The sequence below is a fragment of the Euphorbia lathyris genome, chromosome 3 (genome assembly GCF_963576675.1).
Source record: "Euphorbia lathyris chromosome 3, ddEupLath1.1, whole genome shotgun sequence".
NCBI lineage: Eukaryota > Viridiplantae > Streptophyta > Magnoliopsida > Malpighiales > Euphorbiaceae > Euphorbia > Euphorbia lathyris.
The window spans coordinates 17,304,245-17,330,999 of record NC_088912.1 but is presented as its reverse complement, the minus strand read 5'-3'; the positions used below and the strand labels follow the sequence as shown (position 1 = coordinate 17,330,999).

The 26,755-nt window shown below is 34.7% G+C and overlaps 1 protein-coding gene across 5 annotated transcripts; it reads right to left on the bottom strand.

The window, feature by feature from the left end:
- Positions 1–1,097: 1,097 nt before the first annotated feature.
- LOC136224444 (GABA transporter 1-like) lies at positions 1,098–26,545 on the bottom strand. 5 transcript variants are annotated; one of them, XM_066012780.1, is made up of 8 exons: positions 26,398–26,545; positions 23,974–24,204; positions 6,334–6,411; positions 5,699–5,796; positions 4,300–4,486; positions 4,064–4,191; positions 2,364–2,597; positions 1,098–1,616 (listed from the first exon to the last, which is right to left on the bottom strand). In XM_066012780.1, the coding sequence occupies exons 1-8, from the start codon at positions 26,501–26,503 to the stop codon at positions 1,236–1,238; spliced, it is 1,443 nt and encodes a 480-aa protein (XP_065868852.1). In that variant the 5' UTR covers positions 26,504–26,545; the 3' UTR covers positions 1,098–1,235. The 5 variants fall into 5 exon arrangements, with proteins under 5 accessions (XP_065868852.1, XP_065868853.1, XP_065868854.1 ...); XM_066012781.1 differs by lacking the exon at positions 6,334–6,411 and having other exon boundaries at positions 26,398–26,543; XM_066012782.1 differs by lacking the exon at positions 26,398–26,545 and having other exon boundaries at positions 6,334–6,439; positions 23,974–24,113.
- Between the last annotated feature and the right edge of the window lie 210 nt (positions 26,546–26,755).

Genomic DNA, 26,755 nt, shown 5'->3' with positions numbered 1-26,755 from the left:
TGTTTGAAGTTGGATTCTGATTATGTTCTAGTTTGAAGATTGATGATTTTATTTCTTTGATTTATGCTTTTGAGTCTTATTTATAGATGACATGTTTTGGAGATGTTTTTAATCATTTTTTGAGTTTTAAATCATGGTCTAGTTAAGGTCAAATGAATCAGAATGATGATACGTGAGATCTTTGACCAAAACGACACATGATATCTACGTATGCGCCACTTGATAGCCACATGGCAGTTATTTTTATGGAAATAAAACAAAATTTATTTTTTTTCATAAAACTAACCGACACGTGACTGCCACATGTCGTTTTAGTTAGATATCTGCAATGACTCATGTTAACGTATCAACAATAGCATCATTTTAATGTTTTTTTACCACTAAAATCGCTGGAGTGATATAATTGAGACAAAACTCAAAGTTGCGTGATTTTATTGAGACAAATTGAAGTTGAGTGACCATTTTGAGATAACCATACAAGTTCAGTGACTAACGGTGTATTTAACCCAAATACAACCAGGGACAGATTCAGTATTGACTCATAAGGATATTTTTAGTGATCAATAGGTGTTCAATTATTTTTTTTTGGGCTGTTTTTGCTGAAAAAATTAAAGTTTCGTATACAACTTCTATGAATTTTTTTGACGTTTTCTAAAAACCAATGGGTGCTCAAACCGACATTTTCCATTGCACATGTCCCTAAATACTGGAGGACCTAGGAAAGGCTAAATGGATGGGTTGTCTGCAACTACATATCGTAGAGTTGATTTCAGTGGTGGGGATTGCAATAGACCCTCCCTCCTTACACTCTCATCTCCGTCTGGATTAGATGTTAAATGTTGATAAAAATAATTTCCCATTTCTATAATTAATGAGAGTTTTCGCCTCCCAAAATAAGATCATTTTTGTTAATATTTTTAGTCTTAATTGCAAGTATCCTCATCGAGATAATCATATTTGGGTCTTAGTCATAACTAAGATCAAATTCCTGTTGAAATCTGAAAACATTTCCTTGACCCTCCAGATTAAGGGAGAAATAGAGTGAAATTAAAATTAAAATTACTTTCAAAATATTTTATCATTAAAAATATAACTCATGTTTAAATCTATTCAGAATTTTTCATTACTAACGGAATCTTTCATAAAAATCCGTTGTTGATGTTATTTGTAATACATTTTCATCTATTTATCTCTGAACGTCTTGTTTTGGTTTCAGTACTAGATACTAGATCTAATCATACATTAGCGAATAACCGATAAGTTTTGGCGTCGAGGCTTATTTGTCTAACTGCTGCAACCGCCGCTATCACTGCTAATACCGAAAAAACTGTAGGAATGGTTATATTCAGCCAAAAGATAATTCTCGTTTTTGACGGTTTAAATGTCAAGTTAAAGAAAACAAAAGGTAAGATGAAGTCTAAAGGCATGATTCCAAAAGCTCCTACCAATGCAAGAATATCACCAAAGAATGGAAGCATTGCACCAATTGTAGTTGCCGTTATTACCGACAAAGATCTTGAAATTAGTCGCGGAATAACGTTTCTTGCCGAGAATTCTTTGCTTTCGGCACTCCCAAAGGTTCGTTCAAGTACTTCATTTGTCGGCTGCAAATAAACCTGTGATACATTTGTAGGCTACATTAATATGTTTATTTGTCAAATAAACCTGTGATACATTTGTAGGCTACATTAATATGTTTATTTGTCAAAATGGCGTATGTATTCACCGGTCATTTAAATTGGAAGATTAAGAACAAATTGACTAGAAAATTATAACATGTCTTTCATAAAAGCGAATGCAAATTAACCGATTTTTAAAGGAGTTCTTATATTAAGTACCTTGTCTTTCATGTTACTCGGATGACCCCCAATTCACATTTAAACACGTGTATTGTGACCATATAATAATTAAAATAGTGGAACCTCTTATAATATGTGTGGATCCATATTACATGTGTCAAAATATGTATGGAAGGTCCACCGATTGACATGGAGAACCGGATGCTTCTAATAATTTGCTCTTTTAAAGAAGCAGACGAAGGCATGTCCGCTTGAGTAATAGGCAGACTGCATGATAGTTACTTCGCTTTTCTGACAGGCGTGACTAACATCCCATGTCGTATATGTCTACTTGCCTACGTGATTGGCGGACACGCATGTCTCGCGTGTCATAAAGGAATTTGTGAGGCACATATTCTTGTCAAATTTTAAGTCTAAGAGGATTGATACCGTATCAAGGAACCAACTAACCTAAAAACGTAAGCTCGTATGTAAGACTCAAAAATAGCTTCTATTATTATCTCTTACGTTACTAAACGTGGTATAAATAATGAAATTAAGAGGAAAAAAGAGTGAGAAACTTACCACACCAATTGCTGAAAGTTGAAGCATAGTGAAGATGTTGGTGATTAGAAGAAGTCCTTTAGACACTAATGGTTTTCCATTGCTTACAAAGTTTGTGAGAATGAGACCTTCAGATTTGTTACCAAATGCCCAATACCCAGAAATGGCTACACTGAAAAATGTTGTTAATATTACTGTGTAGCATATGCATAGTCCTTTGAACATTTTCCCCTTCACTGGTGCTGCTATAGTTGCCTGCATATATAGACTTTTTCTTAATAACGAGACTCGTAATACGGGGTAATATCCATACCCATTGGGTCCCGACACGCTACCTCATTAGAGTTGGGTAATATCCAATATCCATTTTCATAAGTTCATGGATGGGGAAGAAAACCTTATTGTAATTATGGGGATAGGCGGAGATGGTAATAGCTATCTGCGTCCCATAAGGATTCTCAACCCGTCACTATTAGGGTTACCCGTGAGATATCCATGAGTATATCCATTAATGTATAATATTAATATTATATAGGATTAATTTCAAATAAATGTCACGTGGTTTTACATTTTTTTTAGATCGGTATACGTGGTTTGCAAAATTTTCATTTTTCCAAATTTGGCTGATAATGATCTAAAAAGGCCTAATGCTTCCCCAACCCCCTTAACTTGTCCAAATTGGTCATTTTACCCCCTCAACTCATCGAATATCTTATTTACCCCCTTAACTTCATAAAAGTGGTATTTCTCACCCCTCAACTTGTCCATTTATCCCCCCAACTCATAGAATGTTCTATTTACCCCCTTCACTCCATAAAAGTGGTATTTTCACCCCTTACAATCCGTTATCGAAGCCTAAATTGATAACTTTTTTTAAACGTTAAACCTATATTTATGCTATTTTGTAAGTGGAATCTAAATTGATACTTCCCCAAAAATCATAGGCCTATTTTTGTACATTATCCTTACATATAATGTATTTAACTTGTTTATATTAATGTTCTTGTTATTTGTATTTTTTATTCGTTCTTTCTCTTTTCAACTTTTTTTACTACTATAAAGGGATAAGAAATACCATTTTTATGAAATTAAGAGGGTAAATAGGATCATAAGTGGTGAGAAATACCACTTTTATGGAGTTAATGTGGTAAATAGGATACTTGATGAGTTGAGAAGTGGTAAAATGACAAATTTGGACAAGTTAATGGGGTGAGAAATACCATTTTTATGGAGTTAAGGGGGTAAATAGAACATTCGATGAGTTGGAGGGGTAAATGATCAATTTGGACAAGTTAAGGGGGCTGGAGAAGCATTAAGCCATCTAAAAATGAAAATTTTCTAGAATTAAATGATATGTTAAGCAACTTTTTAGGTTTGAGGTTATTTAGGTGTTTTTATGAGAGAGAAAGTTAATTTTAGAGAGAAAACTCCGAAAAAAATGGTAATTTTGAAAATTAAAAAATACGATTCATAGTGAATATGATATTAAACAACTTTAATTCTTAAAAATTTTCATTTTAAGATCGTTATCGATTAAATTTGGAAAAATGAAAAATTTATCATCCACAGGTACCGATCTAAAACTAAATTGAACCATTGCTTTTTCAGATACAATTTTAGAGATTCAAATCTCCAAATTGCATGCGACTCTCTACTTAGAAAGAGAATCTACTGCAATTATATATTTAAATTTGAAATCATGGCTCCATTAACGATCATACCTGAATTTCTGGAATGATCCCATTTCCATATGTTGTGGCAATAATAGCAATAGCATTGAAAAATCCAAAAATCTTATCCTCTGTCTCTCCCTCTAGAGAATAATCCTTGGGTTCATGGGATGAATTTCCTATTAATTAAAAAAAAGTAAAAGATATATTAAGATACAAATACAATAATATATATTATTTGGACCATATATATTTGATCTTACTAGTTAAATTTAAAGAATGCTTACCAATATGGATGGAAATGGCAGTGGCAAAAGCACTGTAAGCAATGCATAAAATCAAAGAAATCAAGTTGATGTGTCTCAAAGAGTGGAAAGATGGGATTTGAGCTAATATCAACATTAATCCTCCAAATATTATTATAAACTCATAAAGCTTCATACTTCCATTTGGGTTTGACAATATGTAAATTGCCTGCATATATATTAAAAAATAATTAAAATTTATAATAAAAATGCAACAAATTTAATTAATTAATTTAATAAAACACAACACAATACAATACAAATAAAATAAAATAAAATATATATAAAGAGTATATCGGTTTAGATTGATTAGTCTTTTGAGACAAGTCTCAAATCCAATCCATTCTATGTGCAAGTTCTAGTATCTCAAATATATATCCAATCCCAACTCATGGGTGACAGGCGTAGCCAACAGACCCACGATCATAATCTATACTTTTGAATTATGAATCTTGTTATTACACTTTACTTGTGTGTTATATCATTATTCATCAGTAACATATTAAAGACATGTGTACACATATGATATCGTGAATCTTATTTTATCCGGCTTCTTATCACGAGTTGGATAAACTTAAAAAATATATATATTTTGTCAAGCTTTTAAAGACACTTTATCCCAAACTTATTTCAAAATTGAAACAATGAAAAACTCAAATTTCTATTTAAATCAATTGATATGCAATTAGTGCAAAACATGTGACAGATTAGACCCTCAATATACTATAAATAACATTATAGATAAAATTACTATTCACTTTACATAATATGCAGGGATGTAAATTTAGACGGGGAATCCCCGATAAGAATCCTCATAGAACGGGGTTGGGGATAATTTTGTCTCTCATGACGGGGATGAAGTAGGAACGGGGAAAGATATCCCCAACCCGTGAGGATCCCGTCCCCGTCCTATTAATCCCCGTGATAACTGAATTTATAATTTTTATTATGAATACCTTATAAACTAAATGATCTTATAATTTATAAGCCTTGTAAACTAAACAAGCTTATACTTATATGTTTACAAAATATATTTTTTACTTAAATGAGTTTATACTTAGGCTTTACTGATCTTTTTGGAATATTTGTAAACGAAGAATGGGAATCCCTGCAGAGATGGGGATGGAAAAAAATCTGTTCCAATCTAACTCTCGGGAATGAAAAATCCCCGAGTAGTCGAGGAACGGGAATGAGAAATGTATTCCCTATCCTATCCATTTACATCCCTAATAATATGAATATATGTATGTTTTTTTTAATTTTATCCCATAAAAATATAACAACAACTCTAAAAAATCACAATTTAATATAACAAATTCAAATAATTTAGCTACTTATAAATGCTTTTTTTTATTATTTGTGCAACCACTTTCTTAATTACCTTCATGCATTGGCCTCCTAGTAGTATACATGCAACAACAGCACCATAACACACCATGAATTGAATTGGACCCACGTAATACCGACCCCATCTTGGTCCTGTAAAAACAGTTGGATTAAATATATAAAAAAAAAGCGGTCCGGTCGCACTACGCGTCCTAAGACTCGAATCCGTGACCTCTTGGTCACACGACAACAACGTTTACCGTTGCGCCAAGGCTCGCCCTCAGTTGGATTAAATATATAGAAAAAAAAATTAAATATAGTTGGATTAAATATATAGAAAAAAAATTAAACTACTCTGAAAGTAATACACTCGATTAATCAATTAAGGGAGGATCGAGCCGGACCAGTTTGTGTTTTTAAACAAATTTCAAACTTAAATTTATTTTAAAATTATTCAAATTTAGCTATGTGATTTTATTGAAATAAAAACAAGATTTTATTAATTATTTTAGTGACACAAAGTGATATTTGATGAGCATATGATAAAATATTACCATACTTAGTTTAATTTATTTTTTTTGGACCAGAAAAAGAAGGTTAAAAACTCGGAAAAAACATAAAAGGAAACTAGTAGCCAATAAGATGAGATGATTAAAGTGAGAACGACATCAGTTTTTAGAGATACAAAACCTGTCAAGCTCTCCATCCAATAGGTGACACCATTGCCTTCTCGATAAATATGCCTGAAAGTAACCTGCCAATCTCGATCTTTAAGCAGAACAAATTCCTAAACAATCTAGGCAAAATGGTGAAAAGTATCAATAGAGTTTAGCATAAAGCCAATAAATTTGAGAATCTAACTCCACGTTGATCTTCCTGAAGCCTTTATCCTAAGCAACCTAAGCCCAAAATAGAGCCTCCAAATCTCCATAAGTAATGTTGGATCAAATAAATAAACTTTCAGAGGTACAGAGGAAGAGTATAATTGCTGGAAGAAATTCTCTTCTGATTCTCTTGCCTTACTACTTTGTATTGATATGTATTTATAGATTACAAACATGACTCTTAGTAAACCACATTAACTCTCTATAAATACAGATAAAGACACAGGTACAGAAATGACTCTTGGACACTCTATAAATACAGATACAGAAATGACTCTTGGATAATCCACTGAATCAAATTAAAGACTATTAATTATAAGTTCATTATTTCAACACACCCCCTTAAACTTATAATTTTTTTATCCCTTAGTAACACCAAGAACATCTCTCAATCTGCTGAAATCTTCCAACTTCAAAGCTTTAGTAAAAATATCAGCAACTTGATCTTTGGATGGTACATGCTTGAGTTGAATTTCTTTCCTTCCAATGCATTCTCTAATAAAGTGATACTTGGTGTCAATGTGTTTGCTTCTATCATGAAAGATCAGATTTTTAGCCAACGCAATAGCTGACTTATTATCAACCTAGCCATAGAGTTGGAGTCTTAAAGCACGCCAGCCTCAGGAGTTCCATTCCATAGTGGTAAGCCTTTCAATTCCATCTCTTCGAACAAAACCAGGAACGGAGAGCTTCCCCCCTGGAACTCACTTTCTTTACCCGGCTTGGAACTCACTTTCTTTACCCTGCTTTCTTAACATCAGTTGCTCCATCTAGAGCAAACTTCAAACTTTTTAACATCCGTCTCAACCATATTGCATGACAAACACAAGAAGCTGCTGCAACATACTCTGCTTCACATGTTGAAAGTGTAACAATTGCTTGTTTTTTAGAACTCCAAGCAAAAACAGCAGTTCCCATAAAAAACACAAAACCAGTTGTGCTTTTTCTATCATCAACATCTCCTCCCCAATCACTATCACTGAATCCATACAATCTGAAATTGTTCTGGGAAGAGTAAAATAAACCATAATCCAGTGTACCTTTGATGTATCGAAGTATTCGTTTTGCTGCCTCCATATGAGTTAAAGTTGGAACCTCCATGTAACGACTAATGAGTCCAACTCCATATAAGATATCTGGCCTTGTACATGTCAAAAATCTCAGCCTTCCAACCAACCTTCTAAACAAAGTTGGATTCACCTTTTCTTCATCATCATGCTTTGACAACTTATTTCGACAATCCACTGGCGTAGAAGCTGAATTGCATTTATCCATCTTGAATTCTTTTAAAATAGCTTCTGCATATGACTTCTGAGACAAAAAGACACCTTCATCACTTTGCTTAACTTCAATGCCCAAATAATATGACATCAGCCCCCAAATCCGTCATCTCATAATTATTTGTCATCAACTTCTTAAATTCTTCAATCATCTTTTGATCAGATCCTGTGAAAATTAAATCATCAACATACAAGCATACATACATTATTTTTCCATCCTCATTCTCCTTGATATACAAAGCATGCTCATATGGACATCTTGTGAAGCCATTCTTCTGGAAATAGTCATCGATGCAAGAATACCAAGCCCTTGGAGCTTGCTTAAGGCCATACAAAGCCTTTTTTAACTTCAACACCTTATCTTCTTGCCCTTTTACAGTATAACCCAATGGTTGATTGACATAAACTTCTTCTTCAAGAGTTCCATTTAAGAATGCTGATTTTGACATCCATTTGGTGAATTTTCCATCCTTGTTGAGCTGCCAAAGAAATAACTAATCGAATTGTCTCAATTCGAGCCACCGGAGCAAAAACATTCTTCATAATCAATTCCGGCCTTTTGAGAAAAACCTTTTGCAACAAGGCGAGCTTTATACTTCTCCACTTTTCCTTTGGCATTTTTCTTTATTTTGAAAATCCACTTCACTGCTACAGCTTTTTTTCCCTTTGGCAGTGTTGCCAATTCCCAAGTGTCATTCTTCTTTATGGAATTTATTTCTTCATCCATTGCTTGTCTCCATTTCTTTTCCTGAACAGCTTCTTCAAATTGTACAGGTTCTGTATCAGCAAACAAACAGAATAAAGTAGCGTTATCTACTTCTTCAGTTTCTGCATAAATCTCACTCAAGCTTCTCATTCGAGGCTGCCTCTCTGATGAACTTTCTGGGGATGAGTCTGTCACATTTGTCTGAGATGTGGAAGGTGAGTTTGGTGGTGTGATAATTACATCTTCATTTTGACCTGCAAAATCATCATCATATACAGGAAGAAAATCATAATTTTCATCTTCTGGAATCTTCCAATTCCAAGAGCTTTCTTCTTGAAATTCTGCATCTCTGCTTATCACAACTTTTCCATTCCGAGGATTATAAAATTTATAACCTTTGGAATTTTTTTGCATAGCCAATAAACACCATCTTTTCACTTTTATCATCCAATTTGCTTCTCAATTCGTCAGCAACATGAACATAACCAAGACAACCAAATACCTTTACATGAGAAATATTTGGTTTCTTTCCACACCATGCTTCATTAGGGGTCTTTCGTAAAAGCTTCTTTGAAGGGCTTCTATTATTTAAATAGACTGCACATGTTACTGCTTCTGCCCAAAATTCTTTTGGCATACCTTTGCATTTCATCATGCTTCTTGTCATGTTAAGAATGGTTCTATTTTTCCGTTCCACGACACCATTTTGTTGAGGAGATCTTGGAACAGTAAGCAATCGACGAACACCATTATAATCACAGAACTGATTGAATTTCTCAGATGTGAATTCTCCTCCTTGATCAGTTCGCAATGATCGGATCTTCAAGCCGCTTTCATTCTCAACTAGTGCTTTAAATTTTTTAAACACTTCAAATGCTTCAGATTTTGCCTTCAAAAAATAAACCCATGTTTTCCGAGTATAATCATCAATAAATAATAAGAAATACCGACTTCCTCCATGTGAACTTGGATTAATGGGACCACAAATATCTGCATGAACCAATTCAAGTGGCTTTGATGTTCTTGACAAAGAATCCTTTGGAAAACTCCTTTTGAATTGCTTCCCGTACATACACCCTTCACAAATCTGATTGGGATGATTTATGGAAGGTAATCCATACACCATTTGTTGCTTGCACATTTGCTCCAGTCCACCAAAATTCAAGTGACCCATTCTGAGATGCCACATCCATGCAGAATCTGATGAGGCTTTCAAACACATAGGACGATCACTGCTGATTTTTAATTTGAACATCTTATTTGCAGACATAGGAACTTTTGCAATCATTTTTTTTCTTTCCATCTTTCATAACCAGCCCATTCCTGTTCATCTCCACTTCATAACCTTTCTCCAAAAGTTGTCCAATACTCAAAATATTGGATTTCAAAGCTGGAACATAATAAACATGAGAAATAAATTGATGATCTCCATTCTTCAGTTTGATAAGAATGTCACCACTTCCCACAACTGGAACTTTTGTTTTGTCACCGAAAGAAATACTTCCTTTCTTAGATTCATCAAGCTTATAAAAAAGTTCTTTATTTCCCGTCATATGATTGCTTGCTCCCGAGTCTAGATACCAAGACTCCTTGCTCCTTGCTTCATCTTCGCTACATGTCAGTAACAAAGTTGATTCTTCATCTTCCTCCTCGGCAAAATTGGCATGTTCGTCTTTAAAAGGTTCAGATTTACACTCAGCAGCATAATGCCCAAATTCTTGACAATTGTAACATTGCACACGAGATTTATCACGACCATGCCAATTATTTCCACGGCCTTGGAAATTGTTGCCTCTACCACATCCTCTTGCATTCCATTGCTGATTATTTGTGGCTTCATTATTGTGGAAATTTCTGCCACCTCTACCTCTTCCATTATATCCACGATTCCAGCCACGGCCACTGTAACATCCCCAAAACCCTAACACATGAGTCTTCCCACATTCATATATGTTTTCATGATTGAATACATACATTTTAGATTCATCTCATTGTCAGTAGAAGTTTTGTATGAATAATGCGATTATCGTGCGATTAGTAGGCGATTAGTGTGTCGTTAAGATGTAACGATTGGTTAATTGAGTTAGGACTTAAATGAATGAATGAATGAATTTATATGTCCTAAATTGATTAACTTACACTTTAGGAGGGCTGAATTTGAGGTTTGTGAGCAAGCATGAGGTGTCACCCCAATATTAAGACACAATACACCTCTTCATTTTACAAAGGATGTGCACAACTCAATCCTTATGATATTCAGCCACAATTTCGACCAAAGCTTCAGCAAACCTTCCTTTTTCATGTCCTAACACCCTCCAAAGAAAACTCTTCCAATTTCTTCCATTGTCAAGCCAAACAAGTTAAGTTAGGAAGCATACTAGGTGATAGACACAAGTTGAAGGTTAGTATGTTATTTTAGCTTGTTTTCTATGAGTTGGAGATTCTGAAATACCTAGGTATGATTATAGGATTTGTTGTGGATGAGTTGTGATTGAGTTTGTTGAGTTTTGGTGTTGTTTAAAGTGGTTATAGGCTGTCCAAATAAAAGATATGTATCAAGTGCCCTAAACAGAAATCTAGGGTACTGCTTTCAGTCATTTTGGAGCATGTTTTTCATATTGATATTGTTCGAATTTGAAGATACATAAAGAATAAACTATGTTCCTATATGTGTTATGAAACCCTCTGTAAAATATGGGACTTTAATTCCATATATAGAGGAAGCAAACCTAGATGGATCATGACTGCCTCGAAATGGAATGTCATGTGAGGCAGCCATATTGATGTAGCATTTTGAGGACCTTAGAGTCATAATTTAGGAAAGTTTATCTATACAAAAGTGTTCCTAACTACTTGAAGTATATGTCTGTAAAAGGATTTGACAATCCATATGTTTAGTGTGAGCTAGGTTGAGTGAATTATGGTAGATGCAAATCTGGGTAGTCTGTTTCTTGGCTGGAAATAGGACATAATCATTTTGCATTCCATATATTGTGTAGAAGTGATATTAATGTGAATTTTGGATATGTTCTACCCATATATGTCTAGTTTCAGTAGGTTCAATAATCAGGGAATTTGGATTCATATAGAGAACGTTATGGCAGAATGTGTGCAAGTAGGTCATGTGATGATCTAAGACAAAAGGATTAGATTGCATGAACTTTGTGGAGTTAGTGTCTTGTAAATCATAGAGCATTCATTAGTGTATATTGTCATTAAGTTTATGTTAAGGCTAATGGTATAAATGTTATGTGACATTAGGAGGACAAGGTGCAATTGAACGCACACCCGATCGTGTTGAATAGATCGAACCAAGTGCGACGGTAAGCATATTGCTTATATATGTGTATGAATGTATTGTTCCTTGTGATTTGTTGAGTGTGAGATGTGGTTGAATCTGATGTGAATGATGTGAATAATGTTTGAGTGTTTGTGATACGTTATTATTGATAAGAAAGTGATATGATTGAGTATGTTGCAGTGTTATGAGTACATACGGCATGTTGAGCCTTATGCACATACTGGAACTGAATAATGGTTGGATTATAAATGAATATGAGCTTGCTTAGATGGATATGTGAAATGGTCCAAGTTGAGAGTGCTATCCGAATACTGTGAGCCGGAAGCACATGTGTTGAGATATATGAGTACGTGAGTTGAGTGTAACTCCTCCGTAGCACAGATGATTGTATTCCGAATTTAGTGAGCCGGAATACAGATTGGGCCCAAGGACCATTTTATATATATATTGTTTAAGTACATCAATGCCTTTCTAAAATAAGTATTATTATAATAAGTGAAACAAATGAATAAATTCTAACTTGGTACTAATGATATATTTTGCTTTGTGCTCTTTACATTACTTTTGTATATACATATATGCGTAATATGTTTATTGAGTAGGCAGCTCACCCCTTGCCAACAGATTTTACAGGTTAGGTGGAGTTCTTCTTGCTTAAGGTCGCATCAGCAGTGTCAGTCCATTCTCATCTAGGCATTTTGGAGTCTTGTGATGTACTTTTGTTTTGTAAACCCTCTATGCAGGATAATGACTTAAACGTGTATTGTAAATTGTAAATGCTTTCTCTTGTGTATAATATGTAAAGTTTATATGAGATTGAAGTTTATATGATTGAGAATTGAAAGCATGTCTATAACTGATATTGTGTGAGATATCATGTGATCCAAGTGAGGGGGTTACATTTAGTGGTATCAGAGCGGGTCTACTTTCCTAGGGATTTGGTTGTGTATGACTTGTTTTGGATTCCTAGGTTAAGACCACATAATCATATGTTCTTATTCTAAAGCATGTTGACATGGTCATGTTTCATGTAGGGTTATGGAGTCTGATGGTGAGAATGGACAATCCGGTAATGTGTCTAGTCATGGTTTGGTTGGTCATGTTCATGAGTCTGGGGGCTCAGAACATATAGGAGCTTCAGGACATGCAGGTTATCCGCAGGGTTATAACCAGTTTGAAGAAATGATGGGAATCTATTTGGCTCAAGGTCAGCCTCAGCCACGTGTTCAAGCTCGTCGAGATGCGCCAATCTTTGATAAAAATTTTGAAAGGCTTAAAAAGATGGGTGCAACAGAGTTTGAGGGTAGCACAGATCCTGATATAGCTGATAAATGGTGGGCCAAGATTGAAGATGTACTTGAGAACACAGAATGTCGACTAGACTCAATGGTCAAATATGTTTCTAATCTTTTCACTGGTGAAGCTTTAGAATGGTGGAGATCTATAAAAAGGACAAGAATTAGAACTGAAATAACATGAGATATTTTCAAGAAGTTGTTCACTAATAAGTACATGTCAATGATATACAAAGATAGGAAACAAACAGAGTTTTTAACCCTTATGCAGGAGGATATGTCTGTGGCTGAATACGAGCTTATGTTTAACACCTTAGCCAAATATGCACCTGCAAATGTGGCTACAAAAGAAGCAAAATGTCGTAGGTTTGAACATGGTCTACACCCAGATGTTAGAATGGGGATTCATGCACATGAAACGAGCTTTAGATTGTTAGTAGAATCTGCACTCAGAGCTGAGGAAATTGTGAAAGATAGAGAACAACTTTTTGTAACCAAAAGGGCTAGATTTGATACAGAGGGTCAGTCTAGCAGGCCAACAAAGAGAGGTGGATTCTCAGTTTCTTCTAGAGGCTATTCTCAACAATTTAGAGGTAGTAGTAGTATCCATCGTGGTGGGACTAGATCACGGGGTGGATTTGGAGATGTTTTGAGTAGTGCTCCATTTGTGGGTAGTAACAGATTTTCAGGTGGTCGGTTTAATAGTGGGTATAGAGGAGGAGCGAGAACAACATCTTTTCCAGCTTGTCAGACATGTAGACGGGTACACAGAGGTGAGTGTTGGGGACCTTCCCTGGTTTGTGGCAGATGTGGCCGATCTCACACAGGAGAGTGTTATGGTTCATTTAAGAAGGGTACATGTTTTGAGTGTGGAGAAACATGCCATTATCGTAATGATTGTCCCTTATTAGTTGATAGAGGAGAGAGAGTTCAACCTCAGTCTAATATAGGAGGTGGTGCAGCTGGAGTGGATAGAGGCAGATGCAGAGGTCGAGGAGGAGGTAGAGGGGGTAGACATGATGCTCCTATGGGTGGACAGACACAAAATTTACCACGAAATAGAGCCTTCAATATGACGAGGGGTGAAGCTCAAATAGCACCAGAGGTTATATCCGGTACAATTTCTATCCTTGATACCTTAGCTTTTGTTTTGATTGACCCTGGATCCACTCATTCATACATAACACCTGAGTTTATATTGAAAATAAATGGGAAGGTAGAACCATTAGGATATGATGTGGGAGTTATCCTACCAGTTGGGAATAATGTTATTGTAAATCAGGTTTTGAGAGATTGTCCTATAAAAGTGAGGGGAAGTGAGTTCCCTATAGATTTAGTAGTTATGGGGTTTAGAGAATTTGATATTATTTTGGGGATGGATTGGCTGTGTAAATATGAAGCTAAAGTGGATTGTTGTTCAAAGGAAGTTGTGTTACATTTTACTTCAGAGTCAACTGTGTTATTTGTTGGGGAGAGAAAGGTTGTGCCGTCTTGTTTAATATCTGCAATTCAAGCAATCAGATGGATTAGAAGTGGGTGTGAGGCATATTTAGCTCATGTTGTGGATACTAGGGAGGATGGAGGCAAATTGGAGAATATTCCAGTGGTGAGAGATTTTACAGATGTATTCGTAGATGAACTACCAGGATTACCACCTCATAGGGAGATTGATTTTCCTATTGAGACCATGCCAGGAGTATCTCCTATATCAATTGCTCCATATAGAATGGCTCCAATGGAATTACAAGAATTGAAGAAACAAATAGAAGAACTACTTGAGAAGGGGTTTATACGACCCAGTACTTCACCGTGGGGAGCACCTGTATTATTTGTGAAGAAGAAAGATGGAAGTATGCGATTGTGTATTGATTACAGACAACTGAATAGAATGACAGTGAAAAATAAGTATCCATTGCCTCGGATTGATGATTTGCTAGATCAACTTAGAGGAGCTCGTCATTTTTCAAAGATTGATCTAAGATCGGGCTATTGGCAGTTGAGAGTTGCTGAAGCTGACATACCTAAAACTGCTTTTCGTACAAGGTATGGTCATTTTGAGTTTCTTGTGATGCCTTTTGGCTTGACTAATGCTCCTGCAGCTTTCATGGCATTAATGAACAAGACTTTTCAGCAATATCTAGATAAGTTTGTTGTGGTGTTCATTGATGATATCCTAGTGTACTCAAGAACTGTGGGTGAGCATGAACAACATTTGAGAATTGTTTTGAAAATTTTAAGAGATAATCAGATGTATGCAAAGCTAAGCAAATGTGAATTTTGGATGGATGAAGTTGTATTCCTTGGTCATGTGGTGTCAGGTGAAGGGGTTCAACCGGACCCTTCCAAAATTAAAGCTATTGATGAGTGGGAACCGCCAAAGAACGTTACAAAGCTTAGGAGTTTTCTTGGGTTAGCTGGTTATTACAGGAGATTTGTAGAGGGTTTTTCTCTGATTGCAGGTCCATTAAATAAATTGCTGAGAAAGGGAGTTGTATTCCAGTGGAATGATAAATGTCACCAGAGCTTTGAGGAACTAAAGAAGAGATTGACTTCCACACCAGTGTTAGTGTTACCTTATGAAGGTGGTGGCTTTGTTGTTTATACAGATGCCTCGGGACAAGGTTTGGGATGTGTTCTAATGCAAAATGGGAAAGTTATTGCATATGCTTCTAGGCAACTGAGACCTCATGAGATGAATTACCCCACACACGACTTAGAGTTGGCAGCAGTCATCCATGCATTGAAGGTATGGAGACATTACCTATATGGGGAGACATTTCAGATTCTCACCGATCACAAGAGTTTGAAGTACATCTTTACACAAAAGGAGTTGAACCTAAGACAAAGGAGATGGATTGAGCTATTAAAAGATTATGATTGTACAATAGATTACCATCCAGGAAAAGCTAATGTGGTTGCAGATGCTTTGAGTAGAAAGAGTGTTGATATTGTGGCTAGTATGAAGAGTTATAGTTTGAATTCACTAGTGGAGATGCGAGCCATGGATGTGCAGTTAGAAGTAAATGAAGTAACAGGTTTGATGGCTACACTACGGGTAAAACCAGATTTGAAAGAAAGGATCCAAGAAGCACAGTGGCATGATCCTTATTTACAGAAAATGAGAGATCATGTACAACAAGGTAAGAGACCTGATATTTCTGTGGAAGATGATGGGACTATGATGTTAGGAAGTCGATTATGTGTTCCAGATGTAGCAGATTTAAGATCAGAAATTCTACAGGAAGCATATAATTCTCATTATGCTATGCACCCAGGAATGACAAAGATGTACAGAAATTTGAGACCTTTTTACTGGTGGCCTACAATGAAGAAAGATGTATCTGATTTTGTTTCCAAATGTTTGACATGTCAACAGGTTAAAGCCGAACATCAAGCTCCCGTGGGAAAACTAAAACCTTTAACCATACCAGAGTGGAAATGGGCGAGGATCACTATGGATTTTGTGATGGGATTACCAAGAACAAGGCGTAGACACGATAGTGTATGGGTGATAGTAGATAGACTTACGAAATCTGCTCACTTTCTACCGGTTCAACAGACAGACTGGATGGATAAATTGGTTAGACTTTATGTGGAACAAATTGTGAGATTGCATGGAGTACCTATATCTATTGTTTCAGATCGTGATCCTAGATTCACATCTAGATTTTGGGGCAGTTTGCAACACTCCTTGGGAACAAAATTGCATTTCAGTACAACTTTTCATCCACAGACACATGGACAATCAGAAAGAACTATTCAGACCTTAGAGGATATGATGAGAGCTTGTGTTCTTAATTTCCAAGGTGAGTGGGATATACATTTACCTCTTATGGAGTTTGCTTATAATAATGGTTATCATTCGAGTATAGGCATGACACCTTATGAGGCATTATATGGAAGACCGTGTAGAAGCCCTATATGTTGGGATGTTGAAGGAATGAGGCAATTGGAAGGACCTGAGTTAGTCCAGGAAACGGTTGAGAAGATCAATGTCATAAAGAAGTATTTAAAAGCTGCACAGGAACGTCAGAAAGCCTATGTGGATCAGCACCGAAGGGAGATGGAATATAAAGTTGGAGATAAAGTGTTTTTAAAAATATCCCCATGGAAAGGAATAGTTCGTTTTGGCAGAAGAGGGAAGTTGAATCCAAGATACATTGGGGCTTATGAGATCGTTGAGAGAGTTGGACCATTGGCTTATAGGCTAGCTTTACCACCAGAATTGTCTTTAATACATGATGTATTTCATGTGTCAGTATTAAGAAGATATAGATCAGACCCAAGTCATATGATTCCTGAACCTGAGATTGCAATAGTGAACACAGACTTGACTATTCGTGAGCAACCTTTAGAGATTTTGGGACGAGAAATGAAACGACTCAGAAACCGTGAAATTCCAATGGTTAAGGTGAGATGGAGTCATAATCAAACACTTGATGAGGCAACTTGGGAGGTAGAAGAAAATATGAGGACACAATATCCTTACCTATTTGAAGCTTCTGGTAAGTGAATTTCGGGGACGAAATTCTTTAAGGGGGGACGAACTGTAACATCCCCAAAACCCTAACACATGAGTCTTCCCACATTCATATATGTTTTCATGATTGAATACATACATTTTAGATTCATCTCATTGTCAGTAGAAGTTTTGTATGAATAATGCGATTATCGTGCGATTAGTAGGCGATTAGTGTGTCGTTAAGATGTAACGATTGGTTAATTGAGTTAGGACTTAAATGAATGAATGAATTTATATGTCCTAAATTGATTAAATTACACTTTAGGAGGGCTGAATTTGAGGTTTGTGAGCAAGCATGAGGTGTCACCCCAATATTAAGACACAATACACCTCTTCATTTTACAAAGGATGTGCACAACTCAATCCTTATGATATTCAGCCACAATTTCGACCAAAGCTTCAGCAAACCTTCCTATTTCATGTCCTAACACCCTCCAAAGAAAACTCTTCCAATTTCTTCCATTGTCAAGCCAAACAAGTTAAGTTAGGAAGCATACTAGGTGATAGACACAAGTTGAAGGTTAGTATGCTATTTTAGCTTGTTTTCTATGAGTTGGAGATTCTGAAATACCTAGGTATGATTATAGGATTTGTTGTGGATGAGTTGTGATTGAGTTTGTTGAGTTTTGGTGTTGTTTAAAGTGGTTATAGGCTGTCCAAATGAAAGATATGTATCAAGTGCCCTAAACAGAAATCTAGGGTACTGCTTTCAGTCATTTTGGAGCATGTTTTTCATATTGATATTGTTCGAATATGAAGATACATAAAGAATAAACTATGTTCCTATATGTGTTATGAAACCCTCTGTAAAATATGGGACTTTAATTCCATATATAGAGGAAGAAAACCTAGATGGATCGTGACTGCCTCGAAATGGAATGTCATGTGAGGCAGCCATATTGATGTAGTATTTTGAGGACCTTAGATTCATAATTTAGGAAAGTTTATTCATACAAAAGTGTTCCTAACTACTTAAAGTATATGTCTGTAAAAGGATTTGACAATCCATTATGTTTAGTGTGAGCTAGGTGGAGTGAATTATGGTAGATGCAAATCTGGGTAGTCTGTTTCTTGGCTGGAAATAGGACATAATCATTTTGCATGCCATATATTGTGTAGAAGTGATATTAATGTGAATTTTGGATATATTCTACCCATATATGTCTAGTTTTAGTAGGTTCAAGAATCAGGGAATTTGGATTCATATAGAGAAAGTTATGGCAGAATGTGTGCAAGTAGGTCATGTGATGATCTAAGACAAAAGGATTAGATTGCATGAACTTTGTGGAGTTAGTGTCTTGTAAATCATAGAGCATTCATTAGTGTATATTGTCATTAAGTTTATGCTAAGGCTAATGGTATAAATGTTATGTAACATTAGGAGGACAAGGTGCAATTGAACGCACACCCGATCGTGTTGAATAGATCGAACCAAGTGCGACGGTAAGCATATTGCTTATATATGTGTATGAATGTATTGTTCCTTGTGATTTGTTGAGTGTGAGATGTGGTTGAATCTGATGTGAATGATGTGAATAATGTTTGAGTGTTTGTGATACGTTATTATTGATAAGAAAGTGATATGATTGAGTATGTTGCAGTGTTATGAGTACATACGGCATGTTGAGCCTTATGCACATACTGGAACTGAATAATGGTTGGATTATAAATGAATATGAGCTTGCTTAGATGGATATGTGAAATGGTCCAAGTTGAGAGTGCTATCCGAATACTGTGAGCCGGAAGCACATGTGTTGAGATATATGAGTACGTGAGTTGAGTGTAACTCCTCCGTAGCACAGATGATTGTATTCCGAATTTAGTGAGCCGGAATACAGATTGGGCCCAAGGACCATTTTATATATATATTGTTTAAGTACATCAATGCCTTTCTAAAATAAGTATTATTATAATAAGTGAAACAAATGAATAAATTCTAACTTGGTACTAATGATATATTTTGCTTTGTGCTCTTTACATTACTTTTGTATATACATATATGCGTAATATGTTTATTGAGTAGGCAGCTCACCCCTTGCCAACAGATTTTACAGGTTAGGTGGAGTTCTTCTTGCTTAAGGTCGCACCAGCAGTGTCAGTCCATTCTCATCTAGGCATTTTGGAGTCTTGTGATGTACTTTTGTTTTGTAAATCCTCTACGCAGGATAATGACTTAAACCTGTATTGTAAATTGTAAATGCTTTCTCTTGTGTATAATATGTAAAGTTTATATGAGATCGAAGTTTATATGATTGAGAATTGAAAGCATGTCTATAACTGATATTGTGTGAGATATCATGTGATCCAAGTGAGGGGGTTACAGCCACGGCCTCTACCTCTTGATCTTCCTCTTCCTCTTCCTCTTCCATATCCACCTTCAAATTGCTTCTTTTCTTCTTTATCATTCAAATCTAGTTTCGCCTGCAACACCTGAGCGACAGGTTCTTCTCTATTTTTTAATCTCTCCTCATGGGCTTGTAACGAACCCAAGAGTTGATCTACAGACATAGTCTCCAGATCTTTTGATTCTTCAATGGCAGTCACCACGTAATCAAATTTCTGAGTCAAAGAACGAAGGATTTTTTCTATCACAAAAACATCCTCCATTTTTTCTCCATATCTCTTCAACTGATTGACAATTGCCAAAGTTCTATTAAAGAACTCATCAATTTTCTCTGACTCTTTCATCTTGAGTTTCTCATACTCACTTCTCAAGGTTTGCAAACGCACCTTGACTACTTTATCTTTCCCCTTAAAGGAATTTTCGAGAATCTCCCATGCCTCTTTGGTTGTTGTTGCAGTCGAAATTTTCACGAACATATTCTCATCCAGACACATGTGGATTAGAGAGAGTGCTTGTTGGTCTTTCTTCCTTTTCGCTTTTTGAGCATTCGTCAATTCCTCCTCATTCTCTGGCTGCTCATATCCAGTTTCTACCATTTCCCATACATCTTGGGATCCCAACAAAGCCTTCATTCTAATGCACCAATTATCATAATTTTCCTTTGATAATTGTGGATATTTGTATGGGATCATTCCATTCAACATTGTAGAGAATTTTTGTTGGCTCTGATACCAATTTGTTGGATCAAATAAATAAACTTTCAGAGGTACAGAGGAAGAGTATAATTGCTGGAAGAAATTCTCTTCTGATTCTCTTGCCTTACTACTTTGTATTGATATGTATTTATAGATTACAAACATGACTCTTAGTAAACCACATTAACTCTCTATAAATACAGATACAAACACAGGTACAGAAATGACTCTTGGACACTCTATAAATACAGATACAGAAATGACTCTTGGATAATCCACTGAATCAAATTAAAGACTATTAATTATAAGTTCATTATTTCAACAAGTAAAGCATCACAGATTCTGATATTGACAGAAAGCAGCCCAACTAGTTAGCGCAATGATCCCAAAGAAGACCACTAACCGGTGTATAACCAAGACTCCCTCTCCCAGACCCATCAGTGTTTAATTTCATCCAGTCTTCAACTCGTTGGGGGGGGGGGGAGGGGAAGGAAGGTAATGACTTAAATAGGCTGGTAAACCACCTCCAAATTCCCTTTAGAAAATGCAATAAAACAATCTTGCCTAAAGCTGAGGACAAAATCAACTTTATGAGGGTAGGGTTGATCCATTTTAAAAATTCAACCATTTCTACATTTCCACAACCACCAACAATAAGAAGTAAAAATAATACTCCAATAAACTCCATTAACTGTGACAGTAGACTTAACATTTTCAGTGAGCCAACTGTTTAAATCTGAAATAAATAAGCCATTAAGAAACTAGCTCAGGATTGATGCAACCTAGATGTAATTCGCATGCATACAGTCGGTGGTTCTCCCCTAAAAGGTCTCACATCCTATATGGGTGCCTTCTCCATAATCAGAGATTTCACCCCACTAGTGCTTGCCACTTGCTTCTCTTTGTCTACCGGCTTCGACAATTGTCTTCCCATAAACCAACTATCCCTTTCAAGTGGTAAGCTACTAACCAAATCTTTTGTTCATCCGGAATATCGATATATTTGAAGAACCTCTCCAAATGAAGGCAAAGAAATTTTAACTTGAAAGTATAGTCCCTAACAAAGTTTTGTAGCATAACCCCCCTAACATGATCATCATCAATATGTAGATTTCTCCCAACAATATCATCATATCTATCATCAACAAACCCAACATGTCCAACATTTCTAATATTTCCAACACCATCATGCCCATTGCTATCCTTATCTTCCTTATGTACAATAACAAAGTTTGGCCTCCTTACCTTATGAGCCCTTGGAGCCCCTTGATGCGGGTTTTGTGGTGCCAAGTTCCTCCTTGGCGGAGGTGAACATAGTGGCGTGGGTTATCTTTGTGGTTGGGGCATCAGAATCTCTTCATTCCTCTCTTGATGACCTCCGGTAGGTTGTGAGATCATGCTTCACACTTCTAGCTTGAAACTCTCCCTAGGTGCTATCATTTGCTCTTTCATTTCTCTACGTTCTTTGATTGGAGCTCGAGTTTGCTCCTGTATTAGCTCTTTTATCTCGACTTTGAAATCCACTATCTTCTTATCTACAACTTACATTGCTTCTTGTGGTAACCTCGGTACCATTATCAAAAGAATTCTCATGTTAGAAAACAATCAGCTATGATACCAACTGATATAGATTTGTGACGATGATGATGGTTTTGATTTTAAACCAACAAAAAAACAATCTCTTCATTAGTTAAAATTAGTAGGAAATAATCCCAAAGGTTGAGAACCTTACTTCTAAGAAGAAATTTGAGTTTGATTGATTAAAAGTTGTTCATCCTTACAAAAGAGAGGGTTTAAATACTTCCCTAAATTAGGTAAGATATGACTAAAAAGCACTTATTAGGGTTACAAGCTTGAACTAAAATAATAGGGTAAAATAGGAGGAATCAAATTAGTGGCAAAATAGTAAATATCTGATGGCAAAATAGTAAATAAGCTAAAGCAGGTTTGTGATAGGCTTGTAGTAGGCTTGTCTTTCTTAGCCACGAAGTTGGCCACACAGCGTGTGGTCTATTTGACACGACGTGTGGCTTAGTTTTCGTACAGTCATTCGAGCTTGGAGGCTTCAACTCGGCGTATGAGGAAGTCCTCTCGCGACACCATTGCTATGTGTCACACGACGTGTGAAGAAAGCCACAATGTTGTGTGAATAGGAAAGTTTCAAGAGCTCCAACAAGCAGTCCACACAACGTGTGATGGGTTGACATGGCGTGTGACTCTTCCCTAGATATTCCTCCCCAACTAGCTCGCTCACACGACGTGTAGCTAAGGTGACACACCGTGTGAGCTCTCCTTCATGCTTGGCTTGGTTTGCTCAAGGAGATGCTCTCATCATTATCATTATGTAGCATAATTTCCTCAATAGTTTTATGTGTTTTTTTAAAAGTAATATAAATATAATTATAATAAATTAAACAATTATATCATTTAAAAATAAATATAAATTCATTATTTTAATTTATGAAAATGTCTCAAAAAATAGTTTTATGTTTTTTTCCTTAAAATATGTATTGACTTAATTCAGTGAAACCCAGCTTAGTGTTTTTTTCTTCTGAAAAAAGAGGTTAATTTTTTTTTTTTTTTTACTTTGGTAACATTAATAGTTCAATTCAAATTAAATTGATATGTATAAATACTTTTGAAATAACAATTTACTTATTCTTACTTTTGGTAACATTAGTATTATATAAAAAAAAAAAAAACCCGACCAATAAAATCACGTTTTTGGCACAACTAGAAATAACCAAATTGCTGCATCTTTCAGCAACCACCAAAATTAAATTATTGGCCCAACTAACTAATTACTAAATTAATGTGAGATTTGATTATTTATTACAAGACATTGTACAGGTGAAGCTAATTAAATAGGTATACTTTGTCATAAATTGATTTATATAAGGTTTTTTCTTATAGAAAGATACTTAAATTAATTTATATAATTGTTAAGTAAGTTTTTGATCTATTCCCCTGTAATAAAATAGTTAGTTAAGCTAAATTAAATTAATTTAAACTTATTCATTCCAATTTGCATAGATTGTTGAGTATAAATATAATCGTGTTATATGATTATATGGTAAAGGCCATGCTTACTTTATTTTTAACAAAATAAGTCTTACTTTGTGTGTTTTCACCATTGGATTAATTTCCTAATCCATCATCCAATGGTGAAAACACACAAAGTAATGGTACTTTGTCAAAAATAAAGTAACCATAAAAGGCACCATGATTATATATAATATAAATGCGATGTTATTATCGTGATATCATAATTAATTTTCTGTGGTAAGAAAGCTGGTTACGTACCTAAAACATGAGTAGCCATGTCTTTGAAACGAAGTTGGCGATTACCCAAGAGAGCATGATGTTCAAGTACCAAAGATAACAAATTGTAGGAATAAAAAGTGACAAGAGCTGCAATTATTATAGACAAAATTCCACATTCCCATCCAAGATATTTTATTGCATATGGAAGACTTAGTAGTGGTGGACCAACTATTGATGTTGTCAAATGATATCCACAATGTATCCAAGATCCTATATAAACATTTTAAACAAATTTTTAATTAAAATTATAATTACACGCATTAAATCTTCGAGTTTGAGCATAAAATTAGATTAGTAAAGCATTATTCATTTCATCAGCGTTTCAGAATAACACTTTAAAAATAGCTTTCTTTTTTTATATCTATCTAGTATGGTTATATAAAAACTCTAAAAAAAATTAATTCAAACTGTAAATTATACAATTTCAAACGTATATGAGTAAATGACAATTTTTTTTATCAAGATTAAATGGCTACAACTAACTTAGCAAGTAAATGTTTAACGTGTGGACTAATAATTGATTGGATGTTTGATGTGTCTAACTGAAAGATCAAAAGCTCGATCGATAAAAAAAAATAGAAAAATAATATGATATTTAACGTATGGATAAAAATACTAATTATTGATATGGATAGATAGTGAAATGATAGTTTTAATTGTAAACTAATAAAAAATCAAAATGAGTTAGAACCCTATTTATAATACATTAAATAATTGCTAATATTTCAATTTTCAAATTGGGAATTTGGCGGGACTTACATTCTATGTTTTATTTAGGATGGATATGCGATGGAGACTACTCATATCCTCGTCTAGATGGAGATTTCTCATCCCCATCTTACTGGTAAAATGAGAAAAAAATTTATTCTCATTTTCGAAGGATCCTTATTCTCCGCTACTTAAATTTTAAATAGCATTTTCTATAATTTAATTTAAAAATTTATCTTATAATGTATCTTGACAAATATAATTTATAAAACATTAATATATTTAATCCAAGAGATTCTATTCCTATCTTATGGAAAAAATAAATCGAAATTTCTCTTTTTATTGGGCAAATCTCGTACGGGATGGAAACCCCACCTGATTACAACCCTAGATCTATGCAATAATTGCTAAATTTATATTGTTTTAGAGAAATAATTGCTAAATTAATTAATTAAAGTTGAATTTCTAGCAAGGTTACGATATTTTCCACCGTATAATAACAAAGAAGGGGTTGTCAAAAAAAAAAAAAAAAAACAAAGAAGGGTAAATTACACCCATGGCCACTGAACTTTATCTCTTTAATATTATGGTCATTGAACTTCAATTATTAACTGTATGGTCACTGAACTTTACACTTTTTAACACCAGTGACCACTCAACGCCTCAAAACGACAATTGGCGGCCTAATAAAAAATCCAAAACGTTAATGATATTCTAAGGAACTTTAATTCTTGAAAATTTTCATTTTGAGGTCATTTAGGTGTTGTTTTGTTAGAAGAGAGAGTGGATTTTTAGAGAGAGAAAGCTCCAAAAAATGTGATTTTGGAAAATAAAAAATATGGTTTCATGGTAAATGTCGTTCTGAACAATTTTAATTCTTAAATATTTTTATTTTGAGGTCGTTAACCATCACTTTGAGGAGTTAGTTAAAAATGAGTGCCCACCGGTGTTGAAAAATGTAAAATTCAGTGGTTATACGTATAATTCAGTGGTTATACCGTTAAGAATTGAAGTTCAGTGGCCACAATGTTAAAATGCATAAAGTTGAGTGGCTATAGGTGTAATTTACCCTAACAAAGAAAAGAAAAAAAAAAGACAAAACAGATAATTTATATTAAAAGAAAACCATATATATAAAAAAGGATAATAAAGTATAAATAATTGCTAAATTAATTAACAACTAAAGTTGAATTTGTGGCCAAGGCTACAATATATTTTTATTTTCCACAAGAAAATAAAAAGCCAAATAAGATATTTTATATTAAAAGAAAACTATATATATAAAAAAGATAATAAAGTAGAAATTTATCACTATATGGAGACAACGAATTTAATCTTTATATACAAAAACAATGCAATATTAATCAGGTCTACTTTGACAATTACAAATAGTCCAATTTCAAATCTCATTAATGAAAAATGAGCTTTTCTTTCGTATAAAATTACGTCATAGTCTGGTTATCTTACTACTGATCACAAAAAACTCATGTTCTATTAATGAGTTTTTCCTACAAATCTTCAGTTAATGAAAAAATCTCATTTTTCTGCTAATGATTCTTGAAATTACACCTTTTGTAAATACTAGTTTTATGAATGTAGTGTTTAGTATATGGAAACTAAATCCGCCCCCACCCGATTACCATAAAATAAGAAGATGAAGGAAGAAAATTTATATGGAAATGATTAAATAAATACCTTTGGATTTGAGAACAAAAAGAGCTCCAGCATCAAGTTGTTTTTGAAGATGAAGAGGTTCTTGTGGAACTGTTGCAGTATTCTTCTCAACTCCTTTCTCTTCCATTTTTATGTTTCTCTTTAATGAGGGGAAATAAAAATAAGAATAAAAGATTAGAATTTATAGCAAAAGAAAGAAATATATACACAACTCTCTCTTTTGTCCACAATATGTGTCTAATAGTCAAAGTCTGCCTTTCAACATGATCTAATCATTTTTCCCATGTCATGAAAATTAAGGTAATGTTTGAAGCAATTGAAATGGAAATTATTTAATTATTATGATTGCTTAGTAAATTTGAAAAAATCCCTAAAATGT

Excerpts from the sequence above, each read along its gene's own strand:
- LOC136224444 (XM_066012780.1), bottom strand. The coding sequence starts at position 26,503 with ATGGAAGAGAAAGGAGTTGAGAAGAATACTGCAACAGTTCCACAAGAA. Across the intron at positions 4,192-4,299 it reads TGCCATTTCCATCCATATTG|GAAATTCATCCCATGAACCC; the intron begins GTAAGCATTCTT and ends TTTAATTAATAG. Across the intron at positions 1,617-2,363 it reads AACTTTCAGCAATTGGTGTG|GTTTATTTGCAGCCGACAAA; the intron begins GTAAGTTTCTCA and ends AATGTATCACAG.